General features: G+C 52.6%; 2 protein-coding genes across 6 annotated transcripts in view; both read left to right on the forward strand.

Annotated features, from left to right (window-relative positions):
• Positions 1-11,749, forward strand: part of ZC3H18 (zinc finger CCCH-type containing 18) — a 65,847-nt gene extending 54,098 nt beyond the window's left edge. For 4 of the 5 annotated variants that reach the window (XM_030581455.1, XM_030581451.1, XM_030581454.1 and 1 more), the window contains 6 exons: positions 750-902; positions 3,138-3,292; positions 4,643-4,842; positions 6,393-6,489; positions 8,258-8,354; positions 10,802-11,749. In XM_030581455.1, coding sequence (XP_030437315.1) covers positions 750-902; positions 3,138-3,292; positions 4,643-4,842; positions 6,393-6,489; positions 8,258-8,354; positions 10,802-11,006 — 907 coding nt within the window. In that variant the 3' untranslated portion in view covers positions 11,007-11,749. The remainder of the gene's footprint in view (positions 1-749; positions 903-3,137; positions 3,293-4,642; positions 4,843-6,392; positions 6,490-8,257; positions 8,355-10,801) is intronic. The other variant, XM_030581453.1, reaches the window with a different exon arrangement.
• A 3,033-nt stretch (positions 11,750-14,782) lies between these two features.
• IL17C (interleukin 17C) lies at positions 14,783-20,702 on the forward strand. Its single transcript, XM_030581987.1, has 4 exons — positions 14,783-14,918; positions 15,426-15,490; positions 19,238-19,557; positions 20,453-20,702. The coding sequence occupies exons 1-4, from the start codon at positions 14,783-14,785 to the stop codon at positions 20,700-20,702; spliced, it is 771 nt and encodes a 256-aa protein (XP_030437847.1).
• The last annotated feature ends 631 nt before the right edge of the window (positions 20,703-21,333 follow it).

Genomic DNA, 21,333 nt, shown 5'->3' on the forward strand with positions numbered 1-21,333 from the left:
CAATACAGATAAAGTCCTGTGCCCTAATTCTATTTTCCTTTCAATGACAAGCTTCCTAGGTCAATTCTTAGCTTTGAATGGAGCCGTTCCCCTTGTTCCTTAGTAGTGACTAGAGAACAGTACTGGAAGGTTTGAGTTACTTCTGTCTCTAAACGTGAAGATTGGTTGCTAGGATTCCTCTCCCCTCAGAAAAGTGGGTTACGGTTCTTTTATTGGAACAGGTTACTCTTAGGAGTCCTTAGACACTGTGTGATCCCCTACGTGACTGTTATGGGTGTCAGTGTTCGCAGAAGGAAAAGGAAATAAACTGTGATAATTTAGAAGATCGGTTCCAGTTAGCTCATCACCCCAAACTTTAAATAACAAGAGATGAGTTTGATATTTCTATAGTTCATGCTACAAGCCAACCCCACAATCTTGTGCACGTTACACCTTTGTTTTTAGGAAATATTTGCTACTGATGCAATAGGACAGGACAGAGGTGCTGTTCTGTGTCTGGCTCTAACCAGCATCATTCAGTCTTTCATGAAATATCTGCTTTTGAGAAGTGAGGCTGCGTGGCCAGGACAGGGAAGTCTGTTTGATTGACAAGACAGAATTCTCTGCTATATGATCTAGTGTCAGTCAGTGTTTGTAAATCACTGCATTGGAAGCCTCTTTCTCACCATTGGTCAAATGCACAAGAAGCAACCCTGCTCTATTGCTGAGTAGAATCAGATGAGAATGGTTTCTTTTGATCTGTGTTGCAGGCGGACTATAAGTGGCAGCATTAGTGGCAGTGCCAGCAGCTACAGCGGCTCCAGTTCCCGATCTAGGTCCTTGTCTCGGTCTCTCTCCAGATCTCATTCCCGATCGACGTCTGCCTCAGTTTCCCCCTCCCCATCTGGGTCCAGAAAATCCAGGTAAAGCACTATGTTTCACACTTTATCATCAAGGTTAACAGACTCGGACTATGTGCAAGTGTCGTACTTGACACATTTGAGAGTTTACATTGAAGGCAAGCACCTTACAAGCAGGTGCATGCAGTGCAAGGAAAGATTCATTTGCTCGGAGTATATAAATGAGTCTTAAATTTTGATAAATGAAAACAATATTAACAGCTGCCATGTTGCTTATTCTAGGAAATAATGAAATTATCATCAGTGTGCCCTGGATTATCCATTTTCACTCTAACTTGGGGCTGAAGCCTCTTCTCTCCCTGTTTTCAAATCTTAATTGAACATTTACCTTTGCTGTTGTAAATCAAATTTCCAGGGTGTTTATTTTTCTAAGGAAATAGGCATTCGTATTACACAGTGCTGCTCTTCTAAACTTTTCTCTACATCTCACTGTTGGATCTCTTTAGGGCTGATGCCTGGCATGTGAGCACTGCTTGAGCAGAAAGCATCTAATAGATCTGTCTAGTGGTGGTGCTTAGCACTCTTAATGGCAAATAAGGTTGCAAGAATGGTTCCCATTACACATTTTGCCCCAAGACCCCATTCCGTTCTTTGAAGCGAATGGGTGTGCTGTGTCCGTTAGCTCCCTAAAAAGCCCAGTGAAATGAGTCCCCTTCAAAAGCATATTTAGATTAACTTGTGAAGCCTGTTCATACACAAGTGTCTTTCTGCAGCTCTGTAAGCAGCTGCACCATGTTTTTCTATATAAAGTTCTTAAGCCCTTGGGTAGTATGATGAGTGTGGTATATAAACCTTTATAGAATGGAACAGAATGTGATTGAAATCAGAGCCATTTCACACCTCTGTACACTGCAGAGCCACAAGGTTGAATAGCTACATTCCCCCCCCCCCCCCAGGAATTTAAGCATGTTTATTAAATGCTTGTCTGATTCATTAGGCCCTCAGAAGCTGATATGAGAGGCTAGGGGTGAGTCTGCCTCTCAGGTGCTCTCTTTTTAACTCAATCCACTGTAAAGTTTGTTTAGAATTTCAGATGTCTACTTTTTCAGTTGTTACTTGCACAGCACCAAATGGTGAGCCTGCTGCTTCACAGGTATTTGCAAGTAAGATCCCTGCCTCGTGATGCTTACTGTAGACAGCACAGCTAGGGTGTGAGGGCAGAGATGGACAGTAAGTGCTGGTATTCCTGCTGAAACAGAAACAGAGCTGGCTTAATATTTACTATCATGCTGCTTTACCCAGCAGTGTGAAAACTTTGTGTGCATGACACAGTCAGAGCACTCTGCCCACTGATATTCCGGGACCAAAGCACTTTTTGAACATAGGAAATAATGTACTGAATGAAAACAGACTGCTGACACAATTCTGTAGCCACACCCTCCTGTGGAGATGAAATTCTGTCTCTGGGTTCCTGGGTTACCAGGTCATCACTGCCTCCTCTAACAACTCACTTCTGTCCTGGTACTGTTGAGTTGTGAGCTTGTGATTTGTTTTAAAGTGATGTGCCCTCCCCTGAATTTCCCTGTGATAGTCCCTGACCCCAAACCTTTGATCTATCTTATCTTTATCTGGTCCAGTGCAAAGTACAAAGTCTGCATCAAAAAAATACAGTCGTCGTTCTCCAGCATTTTAATTGTGCAGAACATGTCATCACACAGCATCCATCTTGTGGGCCATCTTCCCCTCTGCAATACCCCACCTTCCCTATGCTGTTCTTTCCATCTCTGTGGTCTTGTGGTGCTTCAAAAAGGGAACTTGATGTCCTCTGGGATGTAGCTTTTGAACCCATGGCTTGGAGAATCCCTGTCTTTTAAAGCTTCCTTGGTAAATAAGTATCAAGCAACTTGTACATCAGGCAGCATGAATGATATGGAGAAACTCTTGACGTGAATTGTATCACTGAAATGTGTAGTTGAGGGCTCACCCTAGTTCGTTCTTTGATATCTGTGGAGGAATAAGCTGTAGAAGTGTCTCTGAGTATAATATTACATTGAAGTTTTTTGCCCTCTTGCATCTGACAACACGTTTGAGGGGGTAATGTCATCCCTGCCTCAGGAGATACAGACAACCTTCTTGTCTTATCATGAGTACCACTCCCCATTGCAGCCCTTGTGACGGACGGCTCCTCCGGTGCAGTGTGGGAGTCAGAGAGAAGGTGCTTGTGTGAATTCTAGACATCCTCGTGATGTTCTCTGCTGCCAGAGGTTGTAAGTGTGTGTGTGTGTGTCTGTTTTCCAGGTCCCTGAGCGTGAGCAGCGTCTCCTCTGTCTCTAGTGCCTCCTCCAGTAGCAGTTCCATACGCAGCGCGGACTCAGAAGACATGTACGCTGACCTGGCCAGTCCAGTGTCATCAGCCAGTTCCCGATCCCTGACCCCAGCCCAGCAGAAGAAAGGTAGAGGTATCCTAAGAATGAGGGAACGGGGTGGGGCGAGAGAGAGCTCACTTGGTGATATGGCAAACAGCGTGAAACCCATTACACTGGGGTGGGCAAATGACGGCCCCCGAGCTCCTGGCCCAGGAGGCTCGCCCCAGCCCCTCCCGTGCTGTCCCCCCTCCTCCGCAGCCTCAGCTCACTCGCTCTGCCGCTGGCGTAGTGCTCTGGGTGGTGGGGCTGTGAGCTGCAGAGCCCAGCCTGACCCGGGGCTTCGTGGTGGCGGCAGCGGCATGGCCTGGCTCCAGCGCCACCAGCCACCAGTGCTCCAGGCAACGTGGTAAGGGGGCAGGGAGCAGGAGAGGTTGGATAAAGGGCAGGAGAGTTCGGGGTGATGGTCAGGGTCAGGGGGAAACGGGGTTGAATGGGGCAGGGGTTGCGGGGGCAGTCAGGAAGGAGAGGGGGTTGGATGGGGCTGCAGGCGGCAATCAGGGGCTTGGGTTCCGCGGGCAGTCAGGGGACAGGGAGAAGGGGTGGTTGGATGGGGCAGGGATCCGGGGAGTCCATCAGGAATGAGAAGAGGGGTTGGATGGGGCAGCAAGGGTCCGGGCCCGGGCAGTCAGGGGACAGGGAGCGGGAGTGTGTGGATGGGGCAGGGGTCCCAGAGGGGCCATCAGGGAATAGAGAGGGTTGGGGGGGGTGGCAGATAGGAGGTGGGGGCCAGGCCACGACCCCCACCCCTAACCAGTACTCCATACAATTTACGAAACCTGATGTGGCCCTCAGACCAAAAAGTTTGCCTGCCCCTGCATTACACGGAGGTAGATAAGAGTATGGGGAACAACTATGGTTTGATATAGACTGGGAGAGTGCAAAGGCTTCACCCTGGACGAGTGTTGAGAAGGCAGAGGTGACGAGCTTGAGCGGGAAGACTTATGCATCATTTCTGTACCGTTGTCATGTCTGCTCGGCTGCCTGTCCGAGAAGGGTCTTCACGAACCTTGTGCGTGCTTTGCTGCATGCTCCCCCTTCATCCTGCCATTGCCCATCCTGTTTTCACTCCCACCCTCCTGAGATGACGAGCCAGGACAGCTCTCTCTTCCTGGGGGGTCTGTTATTTCCTCTCATAAACTCCCCGTTTGCTCATTCGAGACCCCATCACGGTCTGATGCAAGAGCTTCTCATTCCTTGTCTGCTAATATGTTAACTATTCTCCCCTCGGGAATTCTGGCTTTCTACCGGTTTTAATCTGGGTACCGTCGGCTTTGCTAGCCAGCATGGGTCCCTGCAGCACCTTCCATCCTTGAGCCGTTTTTTAAAAGGCAGGGCAGGATTTATTGCACATCACTGACACTGGGGTTCTGGTTTTAGCAGGAAAATCGAAAAAAGAAGACAGTGTTAAAGAGGAGAAACGGAAACGGGAGGTGCCTGCCCAGCCCCTGAAATCAACAAAACCCACACAAGCGAGTAAATCGCAGCAGCTTCTCCCACCCCAGCAGCCCCCACTGCCCCAGCCTCAGCAGGGGGGATTCAGTGCCCACAAGGAGATCAAACTGACCCTTTTGAATAAGGTGAGAGGTGGGGTGACTGCTCTTGGAGGGCTTTTCAGAGCCGGGGGAGGAACGGGGCCATTGCTGGCTCTCTGGCCTGTGGAGGAGCGTTTTCTGCCCTCCTGCTGAGGAGAGCTCTGCTGGGTATGTCTGCAATTGCTTCTGAAGTTCTCCTGATTATGGAAAGCGGGCAAATGACAGAACCTGTTGGGCAGCGTACACGATGTCTTGACTTCTGGCTGTGTTGGAAGCTTCCCTGGGGCACATTCCTCCTACCCCATGAGGGGCTCTTGCCCGCTTTCCCTGAGCCACATTCTTTAGGCCTGTGGCCATATAGCACCGTGGCCTGAGATCTCGGTGTGAGATCTCCTGAGCGAGGCAGGGTTGCATATGGTGCCTTTCACTGCAGCTTCTCCTGCCTCTCTCTGAGCCTTGCCAACCTGCAGCCAAGCTAAACCCAGGGTTGTGAGTTCAATCTTTGAGGGGGCCATTTAGGGATTTGGGGATTGGTCATGCTTTGAGCAGGGGGTGGGACTAGATGATCTCCTGAGTTCCCTTCCACCCCTGGTAATCTGTGATTCTTTGATCTCGGTGGGGTTCACTCTTGTTGCGTAAGGGTGCTGAACCTGCCTTGTGAATGAGCTCTCTTTAGCCTGGCTGGCTCTAAAAGTGATCACTGAAAGGGATTAAAATGGGTCAGTGCATGAATGTGGAGACCCCAAAGGACTGTCCTGAGGGCTGCAGAAGGTGGAGTTGGTGGCTCATTAGGGGTGACTCCCTTGTAGTTAGTGCTGGGCCTGATACCCCAGCATGCCATTTGGAGAAAATGTGCTCTTAGAGGCAGCTGTCCTTTGGCTGAGAAGCATGGTTAAGATCCCAACCACATGTGGTGGTTCATCCTCATGATGCTTCATGCTGGAGGAGGGAGGTAGCCCAAGTGACCTGCATAATTTCAATTGGAGTGGTCATTTTCTACTGCCCTGAATTCTGCTTGCAACATTCCCCCTACTTCTCCTCCCTCAACTACAGTGAGGAGTGTTGTGTGTGATGGGATTCCGACAGCTAGCTCGTTAAGCAAGCTAGGGTCCTCTCTGGTGAAGGGGACCTGATAAATAACTTACTAAATGTTATACAGACCCTGCAGCATCACATCATGTGGTGGTAGACTCCCCCTGTCTCTTGTGTTGAGGTGTGTCCTAGAGAAAAACATGGCCCTGTAGATCTTGTTAATACTTGTGTCATCATCCTAAGCTAAGCCAAAAAGGACTGGACAAAATGCAGCTCTTTTCTTCCTGCGGTTCGGTGTAAAATACCCCGTTAGCAGAAATGCAGTCTGTTCCCTTTCATTGTAATGGCACGTGACTCCAGGGGCTCACTTTGCTATTCAAGTACTTGGGGAGGCAGTTTGCCAGCCTGCTTCAAGGAAACCTCCTAAAGTGCTGGGCAATATGTGTTGCTGGCGTGGGAGCATTGCGATGCCCACGACAAAGGAAAAGCGCCCAGCAACCTCAGTTTCCTCTCTACAGGATAGATATGTATCTGGATCTATCATCTATTTCCTTCCATTTCAGGCGGCTGACAAAGGAAGCAGGAAGAGATACGAGCCAGCAGACAAAGACAGACAGGGCTCTCCTCCAGCCAAACGGGTTAACCTGTCACCTGACAGAGGTGAGGAATCTGAGAGATGCAGTGATAGGGTAAATGCTCTCTGGCATGGCCTGAATGCAGCTCTGCGGGCAGCAGTTAAATTGCTGCCCCATACTGCTAGGGGAGGTCATTTGGTCATGGGGCTGTCAGCAGGTTAGATTCCAAGGGATCGGTGCCTCTGCCTCCAATAGCTGGGAAATGAACTGCTGGCACACCCCCTTCCAAACCAGGGCTGTGTCTTCTCCAGTAAACACAGGGCTGTTCACCATGCTCTCCCGCTGGCAGAACATAGTGGGGAGCAGGAACTGTCATTTACTGCGAGGGGAACACCGGGGGCAGGCATAGCGCTGGCCTCCCCAGCTACCTTGTGGCAATCAGTGCCTGGTCTCCGCTTCGGATTTTACAGCAAGATAATTATCTTGCCTCAGTTACTAGCTGTAAAATCTCCCCCTTCCTGTCAGTTAAGACCAAAGATGGAGTACCGTGCTTTTTCCTGTCAGTTAAGACCAAAGATGGAGTACCGTGCTTTAGTCTCCCGGGAGTCCTGGGGAAACGTTCATCGCACACGGGCCTGCCGTCCGCTCACTGCCCGTTACTGATGCGGCTGTTTGAGTCGGCAGGTTTTAGAAACCGCCACGTCTCCAGCTCTCTCCCCGCTTGTGGTGTTGCCTCGCACTTCAAAAGGGGGGCACAGAAGGTTGAGGGGCTGGAACATAGTATTAACCCCACTTAATTCCTGTGACACAGATACTTCCCTCACTTCCATCCACTTGTGTGCGACAAAATCTAGGCTGGGACAGTAATAAAAATACACCAGGGCTGCAGTCTCTTTCTTGTCTCTTGTAACTTGCTAGCACTGCAACCTTGCTCTTTGTATACTTGTCCTTTAGCACTTTGATAGCGGTTAGGGCCCTGTAGATGCAACCTGTCAGATATCCAGCTATTACGCTGCTTTCTTTCAGCCTTGGCTCTTGCTAATGCAAAACAAAGAAGCAGGCAATGGTGGAGGTGCTGCAGCTTTGCCCCGAGTGTTGTACAGAAGCAGGCTGTGCCACGTGATGGTATTTTCCTTAAGCTGTCACTGTAGGCGTATTATGTTGGCTGTGGCTTGGAGCCAGCAAAAATCCTTAGAGTGCTAATAACCCTGTCCCATCCCACTACTGCAAAGGTGGCTTGGAGGATTTGGCTAGATTTAAGATCACTAGGACTCGGTGAGACAGTGCAGCTAGCGCAGATATTCATGCCTTCAACCAGCTGTGAAGCAAAGATAGCCGTTTTAGCTTAGTTTTTGGATTGCTGGATGAATGTGGGAATGTCAGGCTAATAGGCACTGCTGTTCTAACCATCCCAGTGCCAGAATGCACCGAACGTACTGCCTGAGTACAACAAAACTGGGTTGCTTTGCCTCTCCTCATGATTCATTTGTATATAGCGCTGTGGGCATGCGTGCCGTTCATAGGCAAACATAAAGATGTCCCGGGGCTTGTGAGCCAATGGAAGGATCTCAGTCTGGAAGGCAGAGGGTATAGCACTCGCTACCTTTCCCAGCGGAGGGCGAGAGTGCAAAGCTTTGGGCATCACACGCTCCTAGGTTACTCTTATTCCTCACAAGTGCTGTGTCTCTTTGCAGAGCTGCCGGAGTTGCAGCTGGACCTTTCCTTTCCCTGGTGCAGCCTAGCCCATGTAGCGAGAGGCTCTGTTTAAAATGGCGAAGCGGTCCTGTGCGCTTTGGTAACACTCCGTGGGTCATGCGAGGGCTAAAACCTTTTGTCTTTATATTCTGCAATAGGTCCTCGCGATAGGAAACCGGCTGGGAGAATCTCTTCACCCAAACAAGATCGGCAGAGAGGCCAGAACCCTAAACCATCTCCTGCTCAGACAGACAGGTCAGTGCCTGTCCTGGCATCAGTTCCCGCCTGTGACTTGCTATCTCTTGGCATGGTTTGCAGAAGAGCAAAAGCCTTGGCTTGATGGCTAGGGAAAGAGCTGTTTGGCCTCAGACCTATGGAGGGAGAAACACTCTTTCCCTTCTCTAGCAGTCTCACCGTAGAGAGAAGCAAGAGCCTCACTCATGGTCTGTTAAAGAAACCTGGGAGGATGGGGATGTACTTGGACAATAGAGTGGCTTTAGGTAGTACTGACAAGCAAGAAGTTCTCTGCTACTGCCCTGACCGCAGTTGCTTCACCCCTGTGGCTCAGTTTCCCTGCCTCTGAAATGGGTTTAATTCGAACCTCTCAAGGAAGCTATTTGTAGTGCACATTGAGATCCTTGGATAAAAGGTGCTCTGGAAATGCAAAGTTCTAGCAGTGAAGATCTCGACTATATACAACTACTTCAGGGTGAACTGCAGCCGGTGGAGTTTGCAGGGCGGAGTCAGATTGCGTGGAAGCCAGTGGGCTCCCTGCGCCAACTGTCCCATTTTGGGGTCAGTCCTAGCTACAGGTGCTGGTTGTGACCTCTCGTCTCTCCTGGCCAGTGTGCACCACTCCACGTCTCTTGGCTAGTTTTGCAGAAGCTGAGCCACTTAAAGAACAGAATAGGCTGCCAAGATGTGGCTGCTGGTTGGAGTTAGAGTGAATGACCCCGATTCCATTTACGCCTGTCCAGGCTTTGGGCTCTGGTGCCAGCTTGTTCTCCTTCCTGTAGTCCCTTAACTGAAAGAGTGCAGAGCAAATGCCACCTTCGTTGCAGAGCAGAACCCGAGATGTGGTGCCAGGGGGCTCACTGCCTCAGTTAATGAGGATCACGCCTTGCTTAGCGAAATAGGGAGTGCTGGCCCTGGTACAGCTGAGATGTCCTCTGTCCAGCTCGATGCTGGTAGGAGCCAGTTAACACTGCGTTGCGTTCCTCTAGCACTTCCCTCGGAGATCTCTGTGGACATGCAGCCAGCCTTGTCCCCCACCTTGCCTTCCTGTGCCGTGGGTAGGGGGGAGTCTTCACTGATCCGGACAAGTGAAGCTTGCCAAGTGGGACAGAGCCTGAAATAGAACCCAGTCCTGCGCATTAACCACAAGCCCAGCCTTCCTCCTTAACTGGCGACTGCTGTGACCAGGGGGGTTCTCTTTCTAAGCTGTAACGGCGAAGCTGAGCATTGGTACCTGCTTTGTCTGGAGCTGGCATCCTAGCTCCTAACCCTCTTCCTGATGGGTTAGTAAGACTATCAGCTGGGCAAAGGAACGACAAGAACCCTGAGCTCGGGGACTGGCCAGGGAGTAAAGGACAGTCAGGCAGAGCTCTTCCGGAACTTGGCTTTGAGGTTTTAAATGCTTTTCAGTTCACATTTGAAACGCCTGCCAGGGATTAATATCAAAGGGCTTTAAGTGAGGAGTTGCTCAGTTTAAGGAGGATTACGAACCTGTCTCTGTAACCTGGGTAGTGAGTCCTACCACTCATGTGACGTGCTGCTGTCAGATTGCCAGAAGCAGCTACACAAACGGTAGCGGCTCAGTCTGAGTGGCAGTAGTGTGACCCCATGGGACAGCTGCCAGAAGGAGGGAGGCGAGGCTCAAATTGCACCCTTGGCGTGTGACCCGCTGAGCTTCAGCACTGCAGTCATGTGCACGTTGTGCAATTCCAAGGACTATATACAATGTTTGTCAGTCCCTGCAAGGGGGGGCGTGGGATGGGTGACAGCATTTCCTGGCTTCTGTCTGTCATCACTGCCTTGCCTAATGGCCGGGGGTTTCCTCTGGATTTTTGTGGCCCCGAATAGGTGGGAGCAGGGAAGGAGGTGGAGTGCAGTCCATAAAGAGTGTGACTCGCCTCTTTGAACTCCACCTCTGCGGGTCACCTGGAAAAAGCCAAGCAGTGTGGATGGTTAGGTGAGGCAGCTGAGTTCATTCAGCATGGGGATTCTGTGGAGCCATCAAGCTGTGCAGTATTTAACCACGTGATTTCCCCACCTCCTCCCCCCCCTTTTGTTTGGTACAGTCATTTGTTGTCCCTTATCTCAAAGCAGCTTGTAAACTCCTTGGGGGAGGGACCATGTCTTCCTGTGTGTATGCTCTGCTCCTAGCATGCTGGAGTGCTGACCTAGGCCCCTGGGTTGCTGCTGCAGGAAAAGTCATGAGGAGGTGGTTTAAACTCCACCGTACTTGCCACTTGAATCCTAAAACTCATTCGTTTCAGCCAGCCGTTAAAGCAGTGGAGCAGCTTCCTCCAGCAAAAACCTGATTGCTTCATTAATGTTTCTGCAGCATTGGGAAAATGTGCCATGCTATTTAACCGCTGCTGCTGTTGAAAAACCACTTGATCTCGGAGGGGGGAGCCCCCTCTGTTACCCATCAATCCCCTCTTACCGCATTCTGGCTTTTTCTCTCCCCCACCCTGTAGGAAACGCCAGCTGTCGCCCCAGTCCAAGAGTTCCAGCAAAGTCACAAGTGTACCAGGCAAAGCAACCGAGCCAGGCCCAACAGCTGCGAGTGCGAAATCAGGCAAGTCCAGCACGCTGTCGCGGCGGGAGGAGCTTCTGAAGCAGCTGAAAGCCGTGGAAGACGCCATTGCTCGTAAACGAGCCAAAATCCCTGGGAAAGTATAGTCCAATGTGTGCAGAGCTCTGTCTCCAGCTGGATTCGAGACTCTTCTATGGTTTTATAAATAGTACACAAGCGGCCACTCTGGATTTTGCAGTTCTGTCTGATTTTGGCTGCAATTCTTTTTAAAAATTAAAAAAAAAAAAAAAAAAAGTTTGTCATCTGAAAAATCCCACAGACGAGACGACTCACTCTGGCTCCTAACCCGTATGGTGAAGAGTCAGGGAATAATCCCCTCTCTGCATCAGCCATGCAAGACAGACCAAGCCGGCACCGCGATGGAGGCCCACACCGCCACGTTTTCCCTGTAAATTATGCACAGAGGACTCCAAATTCCAGCCCTGTCGGATACTTTCACTTTCTGTCTCTCTCTCTGACCATCCCTCCCCTCTTTGCTAGCCATAAGTTGTATTCTTCTAGTTAGCCTTGCTGTGTGTTGAGTGTCTTCAGCAATGCAGTTCTATATACTGTGTAACGAGAGAACCGAAAACCGCTGTGAACTACTGGCAACATCATCTTCTCTCCCCTGCCCTGCCCTGCCCTGCCCTCCCCCAGGAACAAAACAAATATATATATATTCTTGACTAAAGTCTGATTGGGAACTAGGACCTGTCTTTTATTTTAAGCATCAGATTGTTTTAGTTGATTTAAAAAAAAAAAAAAAGCAAAGGTATTGTTGGGATGTCTGTCTGAGGAGGGTCTTTTTTTTGAGGGGTCTCCCTGAAATAAAGTATTTTGATAAACAGTTCTTCCTATCTATTTCGTTCTCTTAACGATCCCAGCGTGGACCCCTCACTGTGGTCTCTGGGCACCTGCCCTCAGCTCTTTGAGTATTTCTTCCCTCTGTCTGTAAGCTCTTCAGCCAGGTTGACTTCCCCGCGTAGTATAGTGCGGTCAAGTGACACAGCGGTTTAATCTTCCAACGCTGGCATTGCTGCTTGAATGTGAGCTCCTGCCACGGCTGGGCTGCTGCTTAATGTTAGCATTAACGTCCTAGTGCTGGCACATCTTGTGCTCCCGAGCTGTTTCTGGAGGCTCGTAGTGCTTTATAAATGCTGGGCTCCAGCCAGAACTTCCATTGAAGATCAGCTGTATTGTTTAACCCTTGCAGAACTCCCATCAGGAAGGTAGCACTATCCCCATTTTTCAGATGGGGAAACTGAGGCACGGGCACTAAGTGACATACCCACGTTCATACAGCAAATCAGTGGTAAAGCTTTGAGTGGATCCCAGAACTCATGGTGCTTTGGCCAGTCCTTTAACCATCAGATTGTGCTTCCTGTCCTGACCCTGCTGTACTACTTTGAGAGCGAATTTGATGTCACAAACTTAGCATCATTGGTGTTTGCTGCACGATCAAGGAAGGGGTGAAGGACGATGAGCAGGGATTCTAGAAATGCATTTGCCAATGAAAAAGGCAGAATTTGCATTTTTACAGAGAATTTTTTATCGTTACATTTTATGAAAAAACGTACCCTAAAACCCCATTTCCCCGAGCTTCCATTATCTGTTTTACGTATTAACCAAACCACCAGCTGCCCGGCTCTGACAGGGGTGGGGCTGACCACCCGAGGCCTGCCAGTCTCAGCCCCAGGTGGCTGGTGATTCGGTTAATACAGAGAGTCAGCTAATGGAGGCTTCAGTAACTGTCAGTAAAAAAGTATTGAACTGATACCTCTCTGCAAAAGTTCAGTGTTTCATTTTATTGTTCTCTCAGAAAACTAGGCTCCCTGGTGATGAGCTGTGATCTAATGACAAGTCAGAGGGTGAGGGGCCCTAGTACAGCGATACCTACGTTTAATTGTGAGATGAAACTCCGAGCTCAGCAGCAAACAGATCCAAAAGAACACAGGCCACGAGCAATATTTCAGTTGCTGGATAGCCCTTCAGCTGGGAAGCGAGAGTCTCCTGCATGTCTGCCACTTTCACCTGGCGCACAGCACTTGTACTAATGGAGGGATGGGGGGAGACCCCAGCTTTCTGGAATTAACTCCTGTTTTCCTGCCTTCCCTGGCCCTATGTTAGAGAGTCTGGGGATGCCACTCGGGCTAGGTTGGACTGAGGAGATGGTCATAGCCCAAGTGGCTCTTCCCAAAATCTGCTGGCAGTTTAGGTTTGACTGGCTGCTCTTAGATTTGTTTCATTCACTGCCAGATAAAAAGATTTTTGCCTTGGTGTTTGAAGACCAAAACAAAAAGTGGACCTTGCCAAAAAGAAATGGCCTGATTTGCTGCTTGGGTATCTTGGCTGGTAATGCCACTGGGAGGGGAGCATGTGCCCAAAGCCGCCGGTGACCGGTGTTAAAGGCACGGGGCTGCACCTTTCCCTGTATCTTCAGCCATCGCTGGGCTCATTGGACCAGTGACCTCTTCCCCATAGCAACTGCCACATTCATAACCTTCCCGTAGCATTGTTCTACCTTGACTTTCCTAACCTAGGGCAGGGAGTACATATTTCTGACAGACATTAGCTGCTGAAACCTTGCCCGTCTCCTGGGGACAGAAGCAGTCTGGCTTGGGTCAGCAGTGACCTGTCCAAGGGCCACTTATTTAGAGGTCATGAACCTGCTGGTTTAAAAAGGGCTAAGCACAAAACCCATATGCTCTTTGCAAAACTGAGCACGCTGCCGGCACAAGGTGGATGACTGGGCTTGAGATTCCCAAGTGGAAAGCCTGGTAAGGATTTAGCAGAATGAAATTGCTGCTAAATAGCTCTGCTGTGGCCACTGCACTTTAGAGGCACTGTCAGTACTAAGGATGTTTAAAGATGCTCATTTTCATTTGCTTGCTGTTGCCTGTCTCCTGGGATCTGTCCCCTCCTGAAGGCATCGCAATCCAGCCTATGCCCCGGATAAGCCTCTGAGGGGACCAGCTACAAGGATCACTTTGTATTAGGTTCTCAAAGTCAGCTTGATTCTGTGCGCACATCAATAATACTAGGGAACGCTTTCTAGCTCTTGATCCCACAGCATTTCAGAAACATGAGCACACATTCTTCTAATGCACAGAGATCAATGCCCCTACCCTCCACCCAGAGCTGGAACTCCAGGTCTGCAGAGTCTCTCTCCCCGAGATTGCATTTAATGGGGATAAGACATGGAGGTTAATGGTGCAGTAGTCAGTGGTGTTAAAAATATATATAAAAACCTGGAGCTATACCTATCTGCTAGAACTTGAAGGTCATTGAGTCCAGCCCCCTGCCTTCACTAGCAGGACCAAGTACTGATTTTACCATAGATCCCTAAGTGGCCCCCTCAAGGACTGAACACACAACCCTGGGTTTAGCAGGCCAATGCTTGGACCACTGAGCTGTCCCTCCCCCTGTTGCTTTGCTAGAGTGCAGAAAAGTGAGCAGCTGCATGCCAGCTGGGTGAAGGTTTGCTGGCCTCTCTGGATTAGCGAGTCTCTTAGTCAGGGTGCAGATATGGGCCCTTTGCGCTGAACTGCTGGGAGCGAGGCTCACAGAGCAGAGGGGGCAGCAAACCCCCTCCCCCAGAAAGGTGGGAGACGCTTGTTTGGGTATCACCTTCTGAAAGGGAGTTGGGACAAAGTGGAGCAGCTCCACCCCCCTGTTCAGGAGTGGCCAGCTCCCTAGGGTGGCCCTTGGCCCAGAGGCCCCATGTTTGAGCAGCCCGAGTCTGCTGACGCTAAGCCTGAAACTCCTAGTGGAGCCAAACGCTTTCTGGGTCTCTCCCACGACGCTTGCTCCCAGCAGCAGTTTAAAGCCAGGGTTTGGCCTTGTCTCCGTTGCACCCAGCGAGTGAATCCAACCAGGGCCAGCTATGGCTCAGAGACCAGCCCACGTGGTGCTGCCCCTGTCAGAGAGCTGCCGATGGGGTGGCCTCAGCCTGGTTCTCCACCCCCTGCCCTTGCTCCTCAGCAGCAGAAAGGCTTTGAAACACTCTGCTCCTACATTAGGTGAGATCCCAATCTCCGAGCCCCCCCTCTCCTGCCCACAAAACTCCCTTATCTTCCCCTGTGCCCCTTCAGGCCGCATTTGACATGTAATGCCTGGATTGGCTGGCTCCAGCCTCCTGCACCAGGGCATGTCAGCCAGGAAGTCCCTGGGCTAGCGGCTGCCTCAAAGGCGAGTTTCACATTCTTTCCATGCTGCGTTTATTTCATGCCTGCACTGAACCCTGTCAGAGGGCCGGGGCCTCGTGACGGGGGAGGTGTGTCTGCCACTGGCCCCGAGGTGGGGGGGCAAGGCAGTGACGTGTGTTTTAATGTTTGCTCTGATGCAGGCCCTGCTAGATGCCCAGTATGTGGGTCCCTGGCCCTTCAGTGCCCGCCCCTGCAACCTCTCTCAAACCCAATCCCCCAAGGCTCCCACCAGGCCGGCTTTTCACATGTGTGTGGGCGAAAGGTGTCACCTGTCAGCCCTTTCCTGTCTTACCCAACTTGGGATTTCTCGCCTTGCTTCAGCTCCCAAGCTCAGCAGCCACCAAGGAAGGCAGCTCTTGCTACAGGACGTCATCGCCGGCTCCAACGTGAGGGGTGCGTGGCCTCCGGGTCACTCTGATGGGCTCGGTGCCCCTAGGACGGGGCGAAGGACCAGCTCTCTGCCTGCTGAACCTGACGCTGCTGCCAGCTGGAGGCGCTGGGGCTTATGCCCTGTACCCTCCTGTGGCCAGCTGCTGCCTCTCTCCCAGGCTGAGGCCCCTGCAGTTACTTTCTGGGTTCCTGTAAACAATTTACCTGCATGTGCAGCATTGAGTGGGCAGAAACCAGGCGCAGGCCCCTTCCCTGCTGGCAGCCAGGGCTGGCAACTCTCTGTGGGAAGCACAGACTCCATTCGGTATCAAGCAGCTGCCCCTGGCCCTAGGGGAATGGAAGGGGGCGGTGGGAAGGGGAAACCTGCAACGCAGTCGGGGGGAACAGCAGTCAGAGGCCCCCAGGGAGTCCCTGAAGGAGCAGTGGCCATGAAGGTGCTGGGCAGCGCTTTGCAATGGCTCCTAGGCTGTTTCCCCAGCAGAAGGGGGTGGGGGCATCTCCAATGCCAGGGGCTCGCTCTCATTCTGCTTAGGGGCTGGAGATAGTCCGGCTCTCTCAGCCCAGCTCGGGGATAGGAGAAGAGTCATAGGGACACATCTGCTGGGGAGGGGGCAGTACAAACCAAGCTGCAGACTTGGCTCCAGAGAATTTAGGGTTTGAGAAATGGGGTTGAGGGAGGACAAGGACAGAAGGGTGACTGCCCGCGTCTTCACCTAGCTAGTGCTGCCGCCCCCCTCATCCTCCTGGCCACCCTCCAGCCTTGAAACTGGGGGTTGGTGCTTCCCAGAGGGGAGCCCGCGAGGGGCATTAGGAGGTGCCAAGGGAGGACCTGGGGGTCATGCCTCACTGCTCCTGACGCTGAATGCTGCAGTTCAATATACAGCCCTGGCCCCTTGCCTGCCCAGAGCGGGACAGACCAGCAGTCAAACGCGCAGGGGTGCACAGAGAGCCCCAGGCCTGCGCTGAACAAACCTGCCACTGCCAGAGAGATCTGCATCTCCCCTGGCAGCGCGTGGCCCTGGTGGGCACCAGAGCAAGGGACTGCTCCCTCCCTGTCTGAACCCATGGGTGCTGGGCTGGTACCTGCCCAGCCCCGGTCTCCGGGTAGCGCATGGCCTTGGGGTTCCTGCCGAATACCGCCCCATCACCGAGCAGAGGGCTGGGCTCAGCCACTCAGCGAGGCTGCAGGCCAGCTCGCCTCCCAGCCGTCGGTGACTTCGGGGCCGGTCCCAGTGAGCTGCAGTTGTCATGCCAGGGTTTTCCCTCAGTCCAGCATGGCCCAGCGAGCTGCAATGCAGCGTGGTGGGTTTTCCCTCAAACCAGGGCCAAGCGGGCGGGAGCATGTGACAGCTGCAGTGAGCAAGTGACTCCAGCGCACGGTAGCAAGGAGCCAGCTGTCAACAATGCCTGGTAAGGCCAGTTTGCAGGGAATCCGTGATCCTCCAGCCGAAAGTTCAGCGCCTGCTTTGTGGGTTAACGTTTCACCCGGTAGTGGCTGGGCTGCATGTTAACCCTTCCCCACCTGCGCTGGGGGGGGGGACGCACCCCATCTCTGCAGCATCGCCCGGTGCTGCACAAGAGCCCCCTAGATCAGCCAGGCCACACGTGTTCATCACCGCCTGGGCTGCATGGTCAGGCCTTAATGCATTATCTTTGGGGAGGGGGCTTCTCTGAAGAGATGAGGCCTGGTCCAGCCATGGGTTAAGGGCTCCTTTGAGGCGTGTGGCAGCGCCCTACTCCCGCCTCGTCTCTCGCGGGCCAGCCGCCTGCAGAGGGGCAAGTTGACCTCTCCACACGCTTTCAACGGCCTCTGTCATGGGGGCAGCCTGGCATCCTCACCGTGCATGCCTGACTGCAGCAATGCGAGGTTCAGGTTAGCAGCAGCCTGGATCCACCAGTCCTGTAAGGATTTTGACCCTTCCTGCATGTTGGGTCTTTGTCCCACCTTGGGTCTTGGCCGCTGCCGAGCCTCTGCCACTAACTTTCCATGTGACCTTGGACAAGTCACTGCTCCGTGCCTCAGTTTCCCCATCTGAGCAGCGCTTTGAGCGTCCCGGATGAGGCCTGTACAGCGGCATTAGCTGACTAGCTCCCTTTGCCAACTCTGACACCTACCGAGCGGCTGAGAGTGTTGCCCCAGGGACGGGTCACAGATGGGCATGAACAGGCAGGCCTGATGCAGACGGGTTATTGCTGCCTTTGTAATGCCAAGTGGGTTCCCCTCGAGCAGGTCTCTTCCTGGAAAGCCGTAAGAAGAGCAGGTCCTGCATCATCTCATCCTTGAGGCAAATGTGCCACCCAACCAGGCACCCACCCACACAAACCCAAACCCAGACCCCTCTGCTCTGTGTGCCCACCAGCCCTAGCGGAGAGTCAGACAGCTAGACCCAAGTGGCAGTCTCCAAAGCCAAGGGGGGAAATGAGCCCTGGGACACACACACACACACACCCCGCGAGCTCAGCAGGGGCATATCTTCCACTGTCTCCCGAATCAAACACATGGTCCCTGGGTCAAGCTCCAAACGGAGGTGAAAGAGCCACATGTGGGGAACAGCAGTGAGGTCACTGCCTGTAAAAAGGGCTCCCCCCGTTACCCCAGCAGCCTGTCCTGGGCCACCTCGCCCCTAAGGTGCTGAGCCAATGATTAACAGATTGCAGAATAAAGGAAAAGACTCTTACACTCAATTAGCTGCTATCCTGCTTCAGCCCAAGAGGAAGTAGCTGAGGTAAAATGGGAGGAGGAAGCGAGGCTGAGAGTTTGGAGTTTCCAGGTGTGTGTACATCACCCACGGGTCACTATATAAACTCAGGCAGCAAGAGACCTGGCCACTGTCACTGCACCTACCACCCCTGAGGGCAGGAGCTGCCGGCCTAGGGAGAACCACAGCAGAGAGAAGGGAGAGAAGACGCTCCCCAGCCTGCATCACCTGCTCCAAGCCACTTGGTCTTCCCACTCCTCCATGGATTCAGCCAGTGTGGTAAGGTGGCTGCCTCTGCCAGCTCTTAGCCAAGGGATTCGCAGTGCCTGGGCAGACTTGGCACCCATGCCACTGCGGCTCTCCTGGCACGCTGTGCGTGAGGCAGTGGCCAGGAAAGCTGAGTGGCAAAGAGGGGCAGGGGTTAAGCAGAATTAGCGTGGGTGGGTGGGTACATAGCAGGCTATGCTCACACTGTAGAACTGTGTTTGTGTAGAACTGTGTGTGTACATAGATACACACACTGTGGGGAGAGGTGTGTGTACATATAGAAGCTCTGTGTGTGCATGGCGGGGTGTGTGTACATATATACACATTATGTTTGTGTAGAGCAATGTGTGTGCATGGCAGGGGGGTGTACGTATGTACACTATGTGCAGAGCAATCTGGGTACATATATATGCTCTGTGTGTGTACATATATACACACTATGTGCAGAGGTGTGTGGGTACATATGTAAGCTGCGTGTTTGTGTGGGGAGGGGGTGTATACACCTACACACTGTATGTTTGTATAGACCTGGGGGAATATGCGCAGTCCATTGTCTAGATGTTTGTGTAGATAAAAAGTAATGGCAGCGGTGACCGTTCTCCGGGCCGGGGGGGATGGGACCGTATTGCCCCAGGAGTCAGGCTCATGGAGAAGCCAGCAATGATTGCAGAGGGGAGTGCGTTTTCTGGAGGTGTTCCCCCGGGCTGTTGCGGGACGTCCCTCCTGGAAAGGCCGCTCGGCTACATGCACTGATCTTCCCCCGTCTCTGTCCATCAGGGGGTGCTGTGCGCCCTGCTCCTGTTCTCCCTGCCAGCCGGCCAAGCCCAGAGGCGGCCAAAGGATCACCAGCGCCACCACCACCACCACTGCTTCAGCCAGGAGCAGCTGCAGGCTGGAGAGCTGCCCACCCACTTTGTGAGCAGGACCATGAAGTGGGACCGATACGCCCCCGTGCAGCTGGTTCCACACCTGGAAAAGATGCAGCAGGAAGGAGGCCAGAGACGCAAGCGCCAAGTAGATGGGTGCCCGGCTCTGCAGCTCCAGGCTACCGTGAACAGCGAACCCAACGAGCGCTCCCTCTCTCCCTGGAGATACCGGTAGGCATGGGCCGCCCTGGCTGGGCAGGGTTTGCGTGGGGAGGAATCTTAGACAGTGATACCTGGCAGCATTCTGGGTCTAGCAGGCTTGAATAGGGGTCGTGCGGGCTAGTGAGCTCAGCTCTCCTGGGCTCGAGTCTCAGCTACTCACCCCTCCACTGTGGCCCTGGAGCAAATCTCGCCAGCTGTTAAATCTCTGCAAGAGAATCACAGAACAGACCTGTTGATTGTTTACACCTCTGCCATCCCCTGCAGCCAGGGCAGGGTTGGACTCCCCTCCTGGTGCTTAGCACTGATGCACCATTAACTACTGTCTCCCTTCCTGCCCTGGGAGGGAGGTATTACTGTTCCCATTTCACAGATGGGGCAACAGTCCCCAAATGTTCATCGAAACTGTTTCCTTGAGTCCATCCAGTAGAAACAGGCCTTAAATAGCCCCGAACGAATCCCAAGATGGTGCAGCGATGTGGAACTATCTACTGAAGGTACTTCCATGGCCCTGTCCCCAGCGCATCTCATGTAGTTATCCTCATGCGCCCCTGTGACGGATTGTCCGCATTGTACAGGCTGGGCCCTGAGATGCTAAGTGACTTGCCCAAGGGCATGCAGGACATCTGGGGCAGAGATGGGTGAATGGGGATGCTTGGAAACATTGCTCTGGAGCTGGGCACCTGGAGCTCTCACTGACATCAATGGGGGATGGAGGGTAGCAAGTTTCTGTGCCCCCCTCAAGTCATACAGGAAGGGGTAGTTCACGCTTCTGGCTCTCTGTTAAGGTGCCACCTGTGCTCAGAGCATGGCAAGGCAGCCAAGGAGGCTGCTGCCAGCGGGGATGGGGGTTGCATTTAACTCTGCCTTGCCCAGAGCGTGGCGTGACCCTTCTCCTCTCCCGCAGCATCGACGAGGACGAGAACCGCTACCCGCAGAAGCTGGCCTTCGCTGAGTGCCTGTGCGCCGGCTGCATCGACGTCAAGACGGGCCGGGAGACGTCCTCACTCAACTCTGTGCCCATGCACCAGACCATGATGGTGCTTCGCCGTAAGCCGTGCCCGCACAATGCCAGCCCTGGGACTTTTGCCTTCGAGGTGGACTACATCAAGGTGCCAGTCGGCTGCACCTGTGTCCTCCCCAGGTCCAGCGGCTGAGCACGTGACAGGTGCTGGAGCAGCCGAGCTCCTGTGGAGCCAGCTAGTTTCCAGCATCTTAACCTCAGACCCCTACTGTGACCATGTCACACCGACCAGTATGTTTGTTTTAAAGCACTTACTATTTATTTCAATTGTAGGCCCTATGGAACCGTTTTCCTGTCCCTAGCGAGACCCGCCCAACCAGCTAGCTGTCCTGGGATTTGGATTTCAGCCTGCCACCTGGTGATCCTGAAATCCAAACCGTTAAACTGCCAAGGTTGAGCTGCAGGTGCTTTGCAAGCTGGAAATGCAGTGAAAAGAGCTGTGAATCCTCATGCTTCAGGGCACCACCTGACTGTCAGCTAGAGAGGCCAGGAAGGAATTTTCTCCTGGCTAGAGTTTTGCACAATTAGGTGCATCTCTTGAGAGGCGAGAGGGAATGTATTCCTTCCTCTGAAGCAACTGGCAGTAGCCACAGGCCACTAGCCTGCTGGAGGGCTCGTTCTAATGCTCTTGTGTTTATTACAGACCTCATGCCTAGCTGGTCCTGCCTTCTTCCCCACGGTAGCTAGAAGGTGCATGTGATGGGAGGGAGAGGTCATATGGAGCTAGGCAAGCAGTCTTCCTTGCTGACTGCACACATTGTGCC

Source organism: Gopherus evgoodei, chromosome 12 (genome assembly GCF_007399415.2).
Source record: "Gopherus evgoodei ecotype Sinaloan lineage chromosome 12, rGopEvg1_v1.p, whole genome shotgun sequence".
NCBI lineage: Eukaryota > Metazoa > Chordata > Testudines > Testudinidae > Gopherus > Gopherus evgoodei.

Bases quoted from the DNA above. Each gene is read 5' to 3' on its own strand.
- IL17C (XM_030581987.1), top strand. From the start codon at position 14,783: ATGGCTCAGAGACCAGCCCACGTGGTGCTGCCCCTGTCAGAGAGCTGC. The intron at 14,919-15,425 runs GTGAGATCCCAA...GCCTTGCTTCAG, and splicing joins ACACTCTGCTCCTACATTAG to CTCCCAAGCTCAGCAGCCAC. The intron at 15,491-19,237 runs GTGAGGGGTGCG...TCTGTCCATCAG, and splicing joins ACGTCATCGCCGGCTCCAAC to GGGGTGCTGTGCGCCCTGCT.